This window comes from Triplophysa rosa, linkage group LG4, assembly GCF_024868665.1.
Source record: "Triplophysa rosa linkage group LG4, Trosa_1v2, whole genome shotgun sequence".
Taxonomy (NCBI): domain Eukaryota; kingdom Metazoa; phylum Chordata; class Actinopteri; order Cypriniformes; family Nemacheilidae; genus Triplophysa; species Triplophysa rosa.
Window position 1 is genome coordinate 9,352,381 of NC_079893.1, and position 15,035 is coordinate 9,367,415.

At 39.4% G+C, this 15,035-nt stretch overlaps 1 protein-coding gene across 10 annotated transcripts in view; it reads right to left on the reverse strand.

Moving 5' to 3' along the window:
* Window positions 1–15,035, reverse strand: part of LOC130552633 (sorbin and SH3 domain-containing protein 2-like) — a 69,557-nt gene that overhangs the window by 10,809 nt on the left and 43,713 nt on the right. For 5 of the 10 annotated variants that reach the window (XM_057331044.1, XM_057331043.1, XM_057331041.1 and 2 more), the window contains exons 6-18: window positions 14,693–14,813; window positions 12,297–12,472; window positions 11,460–11,526; window positions 11,247–11,297; window positions 10,124–10,325; window positions 9,924–10,038; window positions 7,987–8,070; window positions 6,586–6,642; window positions 5,452–5,498; window positions 4,284–4,444; window positions 2,150–3,835; window positions 706–767; window positions 450–547 (exon numbers count right to left, since the gene is read on the reverse strand). In XM_057331044.1, coding sequence (XP_057187027.1) covers window positions 450–547; window positions 706–767; window positions 2,150–3,835; window positions 4,284–4,444; window positions 5,452–5,498; window positions 6,586–6,642; window positions 7,987–8,070; window positions 9,924–10,038; window positions 10,124–10,325; window positions 11,247–11,297; window positions 11,460–11,526; window positions 12,297–12,472; window positions 14,693–14,813 — 2,927 coding nt within the window. The remainder of the gene's footprint in view (window positions 1–449; window positions 548–705; window positions 768–2,149; window positions 3,836–4,283; window positions 4,445–5,451; window positions 5,499–6,585; window positions 6,643–7,986; window positions 8,071–9,923; window positions 10,039–10,123; window positions 10,326–11,246; window positions 11,298–11,459; window positions 11,527–12,296; window positions 12,473–14,692; window positions 14,814–15,035) is intronic. The other 5 variants (XM_057331038.1, XM_057331046.1, XM_057331039.1 and 2 more) reach the window with 5 other exon arrangements.

Genomic DNA, 15,035 nt, shown 5'->3' on the forward strand with positions numbered 1-15,035 from the left:
GTGTTAACAAGCATGTGCATTTAAAGGTATAGTTCACCTAAAAATGACACTTATGTCTTTCCAAACCTTTATGCAGTACACAAAAGAAGATATTTTGCAGAACGTTGGTAACCAAACAATTCTGACTGTTCTGAATTACATGAGGGTGAATAAATCATGACATGATTTTTATCTGTAAATAAAATATCTATTTAAGTGGACAAATTCATGCAAGGAATGAGACCAACAGCAGATGATAAAGGAACTTGTTATGTACAAGCCTCACAGCAAAATGAAAAAAAAAAATGCTTTCAGTGGCAGCTCATAAACAAAATGTAAACAAGTAAAAAGCTTAAAACCCATTCATAAACAGAAAGTTGACACAGCCTGCGCCGAAAAACTTGAGTGAAATGCGAGCATGTTGTCGTGTCATTAACATGCACCAGATGGAGTCTCAGACCAATACTCACTTGGCAGACTGAGCTTTAAAATCATAAATAGCCCTGGCAGGCTGTTTCTGATGGAGAAGAGAAGACAATATAAGATAGGTCATCTGCTTAGAAGAAACCTACGAGATAAGCAGAGACGCCATCAGCTATCCAAGACATTCACAATAAGGCAAATATTCTGAAACTGTAACTGAAGACCACAAGGTCAAAATATCATGAGAAAAAATGAGGAAGAACCAGTTCACTTTTGCATAAACAGATATGAAAGTCTTTCTACCTCTCTTTCTGGTGTGGGTCTTCTGCTTTGTGGTGTGAGACGACCCGTGTCAGACCCCTGATCTGTGGAAACACACAATGAAAAGGTCAGCAGAATGAAAACACAATGTATGATATGTTCAGGGTGATACCACAGGCATGCCAGTGTGGTCAAAAGGAACAGAAAAAATTCTAATCTATTCGCCAGCAAAATTTGACATACAAATATCATGCATTTGAAAAAAGACCCCCACACAAATATTACAGTCATCACAGAACAGTGAATCAGTCAATGAATAGAAATATAAATGTAACAACAAAACTTAAAAATACCATAATCTGGAAATGAACTAACAAAATGACATGCAAGGGTACAAATAAAATAAAAGGTAAAAGATTAGCAGTTAACACATCATGCACACTGTAAACCATAATAGCAACATGAACTGCTAACACTTCTTTTCCACTTGAATCATTTCAAATTTGTGTAACGCAAACATTTTCCCTTTATAGGCGAAATTTGCCATTTTTTAGTTTATAAAAGTGTACTTTTAAGTATAGGCACTTTAAGTGTAACAGCAGTAAACTTTGAGTACGTAACTAGTTTACAACTGTTTTTTGTTTGTACTGCAAATATACAACAATAGAGTTGAACTTATCGGTATACAAGTTCAATACTAGTAGCACATTTTAGTTTATGAAGTACACTTTGAAGTATATTCTCAGTAAACTACCAGTAAAAGTAGTGAAAATCAAGAGTAAACAAGACTACAAGCCAAGTATCCTTAAAAATACTTAATCTACGGAAGTATACAAGGTAAATACTTAAAAGTATAATTAAATTATAGGCCAGATATACTTAGAATGTTCTGTCAGTATAAGTCAAGTGCACTTAAAGGGGATCGCTGCTGAAAAATGAAAATTCTGCCATGAATTAATCACCTTCAAGTCAATCGACAAGCCTAGGACATCCGTTATCTTTGCAACGCAAATTCAGATAGCTTTGATGAGCTTCGGGAGCTTTGTGACTCCCGCCCATAGACAGCAACGTAACTGACATTCTGCGCTTTGAAGATGAACGGATGTCCTAGGCTTGTCGAACGACTGGAGGGAGAGTAATTCATGGCAGAATTTTAATTTTTCAGCTAAATTCCCCTTTAAATGTAATTTTTAGTATTTTTCTGAGAAGTAGATACACTATATTTCTGAGGAGTACATAAAAGTTTCTCAGAAATATAGAAATATATACTTTCTTATTTTTTAGTTTGAGAGAAGTTTAGCCTACCAGTACACTTGAACAAAACTTTATTTGTTCAAAAATAAAGCTCCAGATAAAAGGATTGACAAAGAGGCATACTGACTAGCGGAAAAGAAATGAAAGTGTTCCCATGTGTCTGGTTGGGAATATCTGAGGTAATGACATGAGGACTCTGCAATAATGATAGTGAGGGATAGTGAAGTTGCACCTGAGTAGCAGTGCGCAATAGAATTAGCATTAGCATTAGCATGCTGGTTGTTGTTGGAGGCGTCTGCATGGTGGTGTTGCTGTTGTAAGGAGGCACATTGGTGGGCTCCATGATAAGGCTGGTGGACATGGGACAAGGAGGGGGAGCCAGACCCTCTCTGGACCCGCAAAGAGGAGCTACGCTTGGGCACGTCTGGTAGCAACTCTTCCAGTAGCCGGCGCAGTATGTTATCATCTGGCAGCCTTGCTGGACCCTGCCCCTTTTCTGCCCTTAAGTGGTCATATATGTCCTGCAGCGCTGCATCTAATGCCTCGTAAATTGCGGCTTTGGATTTTGGCCGTCCACCTCTGCAGTGTCGTCGCTGCGTGGGTGGGGAGCCTCGTTTCCGGCGGAAAGGCACGGGGCTGACCAGGAAGGCAAGTTTGGAGAGGCCTGACTCACCGGGTGACTGCTGGCCTAACGGAGGTGTACCAGGCTGGGAGTCTTGCCTAGCCCTTTCCAGTTGGCGCTCATGCTTTAACATGGTAGTGAATCGAGTATACGAAGCTGGACAGCGACCCTTACAGGAGCTGATGAGGTGGCGATGTTGGTAACCTTGACTCTGACCCACGCTCTGGTGCACGTGATGGTGATGGTGGAAGTGATGCCCATGGTGATGATGTCCATGATGGTGATGTTGCCCAGAACCGTAAAAGCTCTCTGATGAGGTGAGGGAGCAATGGTCCAGGTCGCTCTCACTGCACAATGAAGATCCTTCTATGTGAATGTCACTCATTTCGGAAGCACATGCATCCTGCTCGCTGTCCGAGTAATCTTGATGCTGGTTCTTTCTGTGAACCGGCACCAGGTTATTGCTGTCTGGTCCCGCTCTTGGCTGACCCTCTGGGGGACTTTGTGCCTTTTCTGGACTGTCCTCCTCTTCCAAAAGCGATTCAACAGAAAAGCGTCGCTTCGGACAGCTGCTGGCCCTCGAGGACCCTGGAGTGGTGGTGCCTGAAGGGGCATTGTCATCACCAAGATCCGGCATGGACTTTGATTTCTGGATAAGCTGCTCATATGCTGATATCCGGTTGGGTACCATTTGTCGTGGCACCTCGTGACCTAAAGACGCCCAGCCATGAAGGTTGTGCCTTTGCTGTTGCTGTTGGCGTTCCAACTCAAGGATTCGTGCACGTACAGAACGAATCACCTCGGAGGGCAAGAGCTGCTCCCGGTCAATGTGGTGCATCTTCTTGTAAAGCTGAAGGAAACCTGGGCTATCATGTGGCATCTTATGTCTGTGATGTCGGCGACCCCTGGGGGATGAGGTAAGACTTTGTACTTGAGGCTGCTGTGTGGCATCTTCGTCAAGCAATGAACCAGCACTTTCAGAGCGAATGGTAGTCACAGAGTTCGACGTTCTCCCGTCGTTGCTAGCACCATGTCCATCAGACAGCAGATCATCACAGCTGCGTGATTTCAGCCGTGGTGACGAAGGGGTCACGGCGGATTTGTCATCAGCGCTGCTCCAAGTCTCTGCAGTTTCGTGTCGGCTTGTATGCCATCCGTTCTTAAAGCAGATGGAGCGCTTGGAGCTACGCCAGGTTGGCGTGGAGATAGAGAGTGAATCTGTGGAGAGATGGGAGGATGGATGCTCCATACCTGGAGAGCTCATACAGGAAGAGAGCGACTCGCTAGTGTCTCCAGCTGTGAATCAAAACAACATCCATTGCAGCATGACAAAGAGGAGACAGGAAAGCTGGTTAGTGAGCTTATCTGACAGAAAGTGAGAAAAAGAGAAAACAGATAACAGTAAAGATGATAGTTAGTAAGAAAAGGTAAGTGTACGAGAGAATGTGAGTATCACATTACTATGTTCGTTCACAAAAAAAAAACACCTGCATTGCTATTATACAGAGAGAAAATTGAGTCCTTTCGGTTTCTGGTGTAAATCAAACCGAACAGAATTGATGTATAAACCACTCGACCAGAAATTGGCAACAATACAAAATTAGTGCGTCTGCAGAAAATAATGTTGAAGGTGCCATAAGGCAAAGTCTTTAATGCATAGCTAAAAAATCATTAACCCAAAAAGATTAGATCAGTCTGTCTGTGCCATTTATTTGCGTGCGTCATTTTGCGAGCAAGAATTTACCTTTGGCTCTGGATGGTGATGAGGGGGATGAGCGGATGGTGGGCTTCTTCAGTGTCTGTGCTTTATAAGAGTCCACTGGGCGGGCATTCTGCTCACTTCCTGTGTTGGCTTGAGTGACAGATGGCTCTGACTTTCGTCTTTTCCTGTAGTCGCTTGCAGAACTACAAATCCGAGAACAATGTTGAAGATAAATAAACAAAGTAAAACCTTGTTTTGACTTCAATCATTAGAATATTATATATATATATATATACAGTATATATAAAACAATATTGCCCTGAAATAATTTTCAGGGGAATTATTTCTAAACATCACTTAAGAATATAAAAATGAACCAGTAATGGCAAACCTGTATAATTTTAATTATGTTTTAGTAAAAAATTTCAAATTCAATTACATTTTTAACTGATACAGTAATTTGATGACTGGATCAAAAATAAAAAAACAACAGCTACAGTCAATATATCACCTAGTACATATTAGGGTTAATGTCAAATTTTTACTACACATTTATCATGGCCAAAAGAATTCCCTATAACAATATTATTGTGACATAAATTATTTTAACAGGTTTTAGCTTTAATTTTGTAACTTTTATTTTTGTGTTTCCTTTTTTAAACAATAAATCACACTCAAAATAGTTTAGTGAGACAGAAAAAGACAGTTTGTAACCATTGCAGCTCTTAAGACAAGTCTTTAAATGGGTGATATTATCTTCTGTGGAAAATTAACACATTATCAATAATAAATGTTTTTAATATCACAGTTATTGTAAATAGTGGTATATTGTGACACCCCTAGTAAATACAATGACAATTCCTTGACTATGACTGCATTGTCCACTACCCATTATAAAGACCTGAGACTTCTCATGCCAACTAATATATAGACAGCATGTGTCATTAAAGCTAAAGAAAAAATATGAGGTAGAGATGATGAGATTCAAGCACACATACAAATGCCAGTGTGAGAATGTGAAGTGGACACAACAATACACACACATGCACACACCAATACAAAGTGGCAGATCTTTTACGTACATGAAGACATTACATTACACTGAGGATGCTCAGCTTCTGCCCTCCAATGGATAACCAATAAAAATCTCTCTAGGAAATGAAACAGTCTTAGGGAGAAAAGCAGGGCCAATAACACAAGAGGATCTTACCTTGAAGGCCTCTCAGGCCGTTCCAAAGGTGAGAAATAAAGTGATGACTGAAAGAGAGAAGATAACAAAAGGGATGAGTGAGATCCATGGGAACAAAGAAGCATAACGTTACTCTCCCATCCTGCGCCACGCTCAAAACCTTCCCCCCGCATGCGCAAAGACAGCTGTGACTGACAAGTGTTTCACGTCTCTCTACACCACCTTGAAGGACTGTGAAAATGAACCGGGACCTCCTGCAAGAATGAAAGAGAAATGGGGCCCCACAATATCTAACATGGAGACCAACAAAAGCCAGCGAACAAAACAGTACAGAGGCAGCACATGGTAGCCAGTCAAAAGGCCTGGGTCTATTATGCGGTTCAAATGCGCCACGCCTCCTTCCCTTTGAAACAGCCAGGGGTGAATTACAACCAATCTGAACACAATACAGCAGCCTGCTCTGTTTATTCTGGCTCATCCATGTGCGACTTTGATACAAAGAGGGAATGGCAATAGTGACAACACCATTTTTAATACTGATCACAGGTCAGATAGAAAGCTTTAAAAAGTCAGTTAAAGGGAAGTGCATGTCTGTTTTGCTTCAGACATAAAACACAATAGTGAAAAGTTTTTAAGCTATAAAAAATCCTTCTCAAATGCAATACAGTAAATAATAGTTCACATATTCAGATATTCTCCAATCAACCCATTCAACATGAACACCTTGTCAATAAAAAAAGTCAACATTACAGTGTAAAAACAAATCAAGATAAAAACCAAAAGGTTACAGAAATCAAATATGACAGCAAATAAGAGCATGCAAAATAACTGTTATGCAGGGGTTGATTTTGCGATAACAACAGACTGGATGTATTGCAAACTTTCCAAAGTATTGAAATCGCAAGCTTCACTCACACATACGCTTATTCACACATACAGAAAATAAGCAAAGCGTAAATAAGAAGATATGTAAAAAATTGAGGCATACTCAAGAAAATCTGACTTTGAGTTTCCCAAATCATACTACTAAGCATAGTGCAGAAATGAGAGATGAATAGTAAATAAGAAAAAAATAGAAAAAAGACGAGGCAAAAGATGACAGTAGAACAGCAAACTGTATGGAAAGGTCAGTGGATGGACAGGAGGTACATTTACCTGCGCCACAGCACGCGTGGAGTAGTCAGGATTATAATCCAACCTCTTTTTAGGAGGCTAGAAGCCCCCCACCAAAAGGAACAGCGGAGAGGTGGAGAGGAGTGAAGATGAGGTGGACAGGTGGAGAAGCAGGTGCATCATGGGAAAAAAGGACACATGTGGAGAGAGTGACAAAGTTAGAGTATGGAGAAACCGAGAGATCACACAAAAGACACACAAACAGTGCGAAAGCAAAGCGTGAACAATTGAGACCCACATCTTGGTAGGTTTCAAGTTTTTGAGGTGAAGAATGTGACCACATGTGCATCACTTACCTTTCCCAAACATGGAAAAAAAACGATGATCACGAAACTGCATTTGCAGTCTGGAAGGGGCATTTTATGTAAGATCTCAGATATTCCACTTGCTTACACAAGGTGGCAGCAAAGTTAACCAGTAAATAAGTTAACCAATGTGTTTATAGATGGAGAAACTGTGATTAACACTTGATTTATGAGTTTGCAGTAAGCACCTAAATGTATTTGCACACATAAGCCACACATAAAATGCATGAAATGAATTTAGGTTTACTGAGGTGTTCTAACTTTTAACATTTAAAATCTTACTTCTTCAAGTGAAATTTTTTGCTTAAAGTTATTTTCAATAAATGTTATTTAATGTTGCATTGAGTTTTATTTAAAGGATATTCATGTATTTTTGAGCTGTGGTTGAGGTGGGTAAATCTTTCAGGGCCCACTGTTTTATCCAACGTCTATATAGAAATATAGAAATATTTCTTATAGACAGCACAGTTTTGCAGCTATAAGCTGTGTGAGCAGGCTTACTGCATGATATCCCAAGGAATTCATTTAAAGTCTGATTATAAGGCAACAAATGGATGTTTTTACTCCAAAAAACAGAGCACCAGCACAAATAATGTTAACCTTCGGTTAGTTTTGAGAACAAAGCGTGACTGGTGTACTTGGGGTATTAGCCTTGGGGTTAGACATCAGACATATAATTTGTGTCTGATGTCTCACCCGCTGTCACAAGCATTGTTATTGTGCAAGTTAAAAGGCCCTGATACACTTCAAGCCAAATTGAAGAACAAACCGATGTGATGTCATTTAGAACAACATAAGGCCAAAACAAACCTGCTTACTTTCTTCCAACACTGAGAGTGGAACCTTGCTGTGAGTATATCAGGGCCTTTAAGGTGATGTGAAATGCCATTTTTCTTTTATCAGTGTGCAAACAGACTCCTTTGTTGGTCAAAGGAGAGCTTTATAGCCAGTACACCTTAAGTAAAAAAACTACACACACTGTACACACATATGCTTGTCACAACACCATGACGTGTGTACGGGACAAGGAGATTACGGCCTACAGCATGCCAGCCTGCTGCACCCTCACTCAACTTACCGGCCGTCCAAACTCCAGCTCGGAAAAGAATTTAAACCAAGGCTCGTTCTCTAAATCTATGTCATCTGGATTTAAATCAAACGTCTAGAGCAAGAAGCAACATAGAAGAGAGGTACACAGAGAAAATAAGAAAGGAAAAGAATGAGAGAAAAGCAGTTAGGAAACGCACAACTTGCTGCAAGGCATGATGGGTAAAGAATGAAAGGAGAAAGTCGTTGTGGGTACTGAACGCAATCTCACACACATACACAGTAAATCAATATGATGCAAAACATAACAAATAATACTTATAACAATTAATCATTGGATTGTGTTTATAACTGTCCACTAGAGGGCGACAGGTTGCCTTTTGCGACCATGTATCTCTCTCTCACTTTCCTCCTAAAGCCATGTTTGGACATGCTGCGAAAGCTGCCCACTCGTTTTGCCACCTGGGGCATCTAACACTGCCACATCCACTGTATTTCTGCTGATGGCAGTGCTATGATTCAGCTTTCTGACATTTCCGTTTCGTTGTTCCCTACGACCGCACCTCTTTGTCTGACACCCTTCCAGCATTTTGCATCTGCATTGCAAAACAGCATCAAGTTCAACAACTGCCTTTAAACGAAGACAGAAACACTAGATCATTATAACATTATTTTTCACTTTGTTTATTGGCTTTTAAAAGGGTGTGGCAGAAATGTATTGGGCAGAGTGGAATGAAACAGAACACGTTGCAGGCAGGATTCAAACCTGCTTATGGTGTCACAAGCACACACATCTGCCAGGGCTCTACATTAAAGAATTGTCTATGCTTCCACAAGAAGAAGAGGATTTCTATTTGCCCCTCACAACAAATATGATAAATAGCAACATATTTTTGTGTCAAAAATAAAAACTACATAAAAAAGTGCTTAACTGTGTAGTAACTGTGAGAATAAAATCCTCAACCCATTCTAACTTATAAACACAAACAACCACAAATGATTCCTGCGATTCCCAACAACATGTTGAATATACAGTATGTACAGCAGTTGAGTGCATGTATTTTAAAGGGATAGTTCACAAATTCTGTCATCATTTATGCACCCTCATGTGGTTCAAAACATGTATATGACTCATTCTTCTGTCTAACACAAAAGAAGATATTTTGAGAAATGTCTCAGGGGTTTTATGTCCATACAACAGAAGTTAATGGGGTTGTTTGGTTCTTTAAAATATTTTGTGTTCTGCAGAAAAAAAGAGTCGTATACAGGTTTTAAATTAAACTATTTTAATTATTGGGTGAACTATCCCTTTACGGTATAAAAAGACATGAATGAATATTCAACATAAACCGCCTTCTACATAAAACAAATCAAACGACTGAAAAGAAAGTCTGTTTCAACAACACATTGCTCACGATTAGCAAGCTCCTGGCAACACAAGCTAACATTCCATTATTTGGTCAAATGGTCCATGACAATGAGAAGGGAACCTAGTCAGGAATCTGCAGGCCAGAAAATTGAGGTTTGGACATTGTAAAAAGCAGTGAATCAGGCCTGAGACATAAATCTGAATCAATATCCTACTGTATTATAAACAATTAAATAAAGAGTTGATTGAATGGCAAAATATGTAGTGGATTGTGAAGAACAACAGCCTTCGGGTCACAAAGACCAGTTTCTGGGCCACAAGCTCTGAGCTAAAAAATAATTTAAAGGCAAACATCTGCTGACACAGCAACTGAATCTACAAAGTCTAATATGTTTAGATGACTGACCCTGTGTGCTTGATTCTGAGATTGAATAGACTGAAACAGTGTTTCAATAAATAACACTGAATTATTATTACAACATGAAAGAAAATCAAGTGCCTGTTGACCTTAGGAAGTTCACACATTGTGAGGCTTCCAAATTCGATTCAATTTATGATTTATAATCTCTGAAACGATTAAATTGAATAAGATCACTCACAGGCCTCTCCTGCTCAAGGATGGATGATTTTCCAGGCTCATAATCAAAGATGCTCCGTGGTTCCGCCCTGTATTTCCGTGTGTCCACTTTCCGTTCCGGAGGGCCCCATTCGTTTCTGAAGACATTCCCAATTCAGAGCGACATCAAAACAAATCTGTAGTCAGATGTCTAGACAACAGAACGTGTAATGGGTGTCTTACGGGTCATGCGACAGCTCTCTTTCCCTGTCCATGTCTCGTGAGCGGAGCTGAAGGAGAGAGGGCATCGGAGGGGGCGGCGGGGGCACCGGGGACGGCGAGAGCTCCCGTTGAGCGGCACCATCTGGGTCTGAGGTATTTCTGGAGAGAGGCCGGTAGGTGTGTGTTCGAGGTGGAGGGTGGGCCTGAACATCGGGGTAGTTGTCTATGAAAGAAACATGAATATCGTTAATATGAGCGGTTAATGAAACATGTAAATCTGTTTAGGACTCTGTAGAGGAGAAAAATGCAGTTGATATGCTGGATTCTGATGGGTAGGGTATTTAAGTATACTTTTTCAATATGAATATTACATTTTTTAAAATATATATTTGTATATTTAATGTGCATTGAACCAAACAACATTGGAAAACACAGGGATTCACAAACTAACAGGGTTAACATGCACAAGACCACAACAGGAAATTACAACATAACCATAATATAGAATACAAGTTTCAAAATAAAAGACATGAAAACAACTGCTAAACTGTCAAACAAGCAAGTTCCTTCACAGATTTCTACAAAGAGATGTCTTTTTAACTTGCATAAAGTAGTATTTCAAATAGACATTTCACATCCGTTATTTACTGCAATAGACTAGCAGACTAAATGACATCTCTAGACTTGACACTGACATTTCGCTGGTCATTTCTAACAGCTGAAATGCTGACACAATGCTTTCATACAGACTCATTCTGAACAATGAAATTTGTATGACACAGCATAAATAAGACAGTTATATTTATTTCTTCAGACCATTTCTTCTCACATAATTCAATAATTTCAATAAAATATTTTTATATACAGTTATTACTTCATTCACTAAGAAGACGAGTAATAAGCTGGAAAACATACAGTCATTTGTCATTGTCCGTTTCATAGGAGCCCCACCCGCTTTACACATTTATACTTTTTTGACTTTTTTAGCATTAAATTGAATCACCTATTCAATCTATATTACATTATTCAAACGTACTTTAAACACTTGGATATCATGCAACAACGCACATATGGATCATCTTATAACACACTGTTACATTTAAAGCCGATATACCCTGATGGTTGTTTTTTTTGCCATACTCACCATTTTTTATGACTGCATATGTGGCATTATATGTGTCTGCATAGTCATCATCTGAAAAACACACAGAATTAAACACATGTACGGATAAAATAAAAAACATTACTACATAGAGGCCTACTGTACATGCCTGTATGTTTGTTTTAGTCAATTAAAATGGATACTGCAGGCTGCCCATGTTGTGTGTACACGTCCACTCGGTCACATCATACACACCTGCTTTATGAACCATGTGGATCTGTTTGAACATGGTCTTGTACCAGTCCTTGGGTCTGTCCACGGTCTGAATAGAAGCACAAACACACACGCAAGCAAAAAGAGATGCCTTGTCAGTTCGTTGCTTGACCAAACAAATATTTAACAGCGTTTGTCATCACCTGACAACCATCAAAGTCACAATCATGCACAGACACAGAGAGGAAGAGAGAGAATGAGAGAGAGAGTATCATAGTAACGTGCTTGGAAAGAGACAGGAATGTTCTCCTCAGCGCACACACAAACAAACACAGACACACACAATCACAGACAATCTGAATTGCTCCGAGCTCAAAAGCATTCCTCCAACCACAATGAGAAAATCAAATGTCAAAACAACCTCAACACAAATCAAGTACACTGGCCTGAGAACACATTATTAATGGTTTATCTCTTTTTTCCAGAAATGATCAATAACAACTAGAGAGGACATTGAAGGGTTGTTTTTCCCCTAAACATGGCCTTAAACAATGATACGTGACAGTACATTTGGTTTGATTTATATTTGTGCGACGCGCAACATTCAACATTACATTTTCCACAAATACAAATATTTTAAATGGTCGCAACTGCGTCTTGTCTTTGCATTGCTTGTCCCTGGAAATTTGTTGCGTTTCGTTTGGTTAGGTGTAATGCTTATTACTTTTGTTGTTTGTTTTGAATAGTTATCATCACTCCTGACTAGCAAATATGTTTGATAATCAGTTTGTAGCACTTAAAAACAGTCAAACATGAATCTGATTTATCAATATCGGTAACTTCAATCTTCTCTCCCCAAAACGCCTGGATATCACTCACCGTGCGGATGGCGATGGGAATGCCTGACTCGTCCACTGGTCCAATGCCTTCGTAATGGGGAGCTTTTACGATGGACACCTTCTTCTCTTCCTCTGAGAAACGAGCAATAGGCACAGAACTACTGACCACTGTCTGACCAGAGACCACAGTATCTCTCCTCACTGTCTCTGAGCCCTCTGAGAGAGAGAGAGAGAGAGAGAGAGAGAGAGAGAGAGAGAGAGAGAGAGGGAGAGAGAGAGAGGGAGAGAGAGATTGACACTATACATGTATGTCTGACTGTCACATTGCTTGTGCTTTTACAATAGACACTCGGATTGAGGCAAGAACACAGATAAATAATTTTGTTCATTTCTGTAAATGCGCCAACAATAAACAATAAGCACACAGTAGGCTGGTTGGGGTTTAAAGAAGGATTATAAAATAGATTAAAAGAGAAAGAGTAACAAGGAATAGAAAATAAAAGACATGTTTCAGCATAGCAGGTGCTGAACATTTTCATAAAAATACTGACATGGCACATTGCTCTTACTCTGACTAATCATTAAAGGGGTCAAATGGTGCGAATACATATTTTTCTGTGTCTTGGTGTGTTATAAGTTGCCCATGCATGTATTAGAAAGGTAAAATTGCAAAAATGAAAGTGTGGGAAACAAAAGATGCATTCTATCTAAAAGCGAATGCTCACCCAGACCTGCCTGAAACGCCTCGTGTAACCACACCCCACAAATCTACGTCAGTTCGTGGTATGAGTTGACTAAGACCGCCCAAATGTATACGCGAGTAAGGTGGGCGTACCTGTCAGTACAATTGCTTCGGAACCTGATGTTCCAAATATGGTAAGAGGCGTTACATTTCCGTCATGCTTGCAGTATTCGACCAATCACTACTAGGGTTGCACGGTGTACCGGTGCTACGGTAGCATCGCGATGCTAAAGCTTCAAAATACCAGCGATGCCTCTCTATTTTTGAAATGGTAGTATCGTAGTTAATGTTGCATATGTGCATTAATATTTATTTGAACACTTACATCTGCCTTTTTGCGGTGTTTATCTCCAAAATGAATGTGTGTTTTGAATGTCTCGGACAAGTTAATGATTCAAATTGGCGATTTGAAGGAGTTGGTTAAATGATTCACTAACTCAGTGGAAAATTGACGCCACCTACTGGCCGTTTCAGTTCTGCATTTAAAGTAAGCCTAATATTTCCCTTTATAAAGACTGCTGTATCAATTAAATTTGTCCAACATTTGAATTAGTTCCTATGAAAAATGATCTAGTGTACTTTAGTATTTACTACAGTAAACTACTAAAACTCATAGATACTAGTGTTTTTGAGTCTTATCATAGTAAATATTTAAGTATACTACAGTATTTATAGTATTTACAAATGACTAAATGTAAATGTATTTGCTACAATTTATCCAATTACTACAGTTAATACAACAACATATTCTAGTGCAAAGTATAATACAGTTTACTATAGTAAATACAAAATGTTTCATCTAAATCTGTGTTTTTTGTATAGATTTGAATTATATGGCACGGCATCGTGATACTACTTGGTATCGAGATACTTCAGCTGGTATAGTATCGTAAGACATGTTTATGGTACCGTGACAACCGTAATCACTACGCACTGGTTAACTGGCCAATCATAGCACAATCCGCGCGTTTCAGAGAGGCGGGGCAAAGAGGAGATACAAACATGCACGGTATGTGGAAAATACAGCTTTTTTAACCTTAAATGTATACACATTGCATTACATCTAAAACAAACAGTAATATTTGTATTAGCCATGTCATATGACCCCTTTAAGACACAGCATAAATAGGACAGCTTAGCTACATTAATTTCTTAATATATTTGCACATTTTATCAAAGAAATGAGCAGAGGTAACACTTAGACTAAAGATTTGTCAGCATGTTTCTTTAAATGACTGCAACAGTAGTCAGACAAAGGCTTTAGCCTTTCCTCAAATCTATCTTGTTCGAGTAACGATCGCTCCGGTCTGGCTTAATGGCTGTAAATGCATCATATCCTGAGGACTGAACTGTGCAGCGAGCTGCCAATACCAGCATCCTAACAAGACAAGAACTGTGCATCAAAAATCCATTAAATCAGAGCACTAAAACTGGGACTCGGTCAAAAGAAAGACAAAGAGACAACTGAAGCTAGGGAAAACATGATGACTCCCTGTGTTTATAAAGCTTTATAATCACACCACATACGTACATTTGCAAGAGGCAGTAACTTGTGGAGTCCAAATGGGGTAAAGGTACACTTACAATTCACACAGAATCCTTAAAATGTATAATTTCTAAAAAATATATTCACGGAGGCAGTATCGATAAAAGATTAAAAACTGTTTATAAAAAAAACAGACTGCTCCACTCACCTGAACTCCTTCCCTGCCGGACCTTTATCAGTCCTGGGCTAAAGTTCGGGGGAGGAGGGGGGCACGCAGGTGGAGAGAAGGGCCTCTGAGAGTGAGAGCTGCCATTCATTGTCATCCGACCCTAAAACAGTTTATAAGAGAAGGAATTGTAAGAAGTGCAGTTTTGTGGATTCATTTCAAGTCAAACAGCTCTGAATGTTTATGGAACATGGAACAACAAGATGTTAGAAGTATGAGAGACACCAGAGCACACAAAACAGCACATGACTGTACTATACATACACAGACACCGAATGTTCTAGACATCATTACAGAAAAGTAATTATCATTATTTAGAGTAACA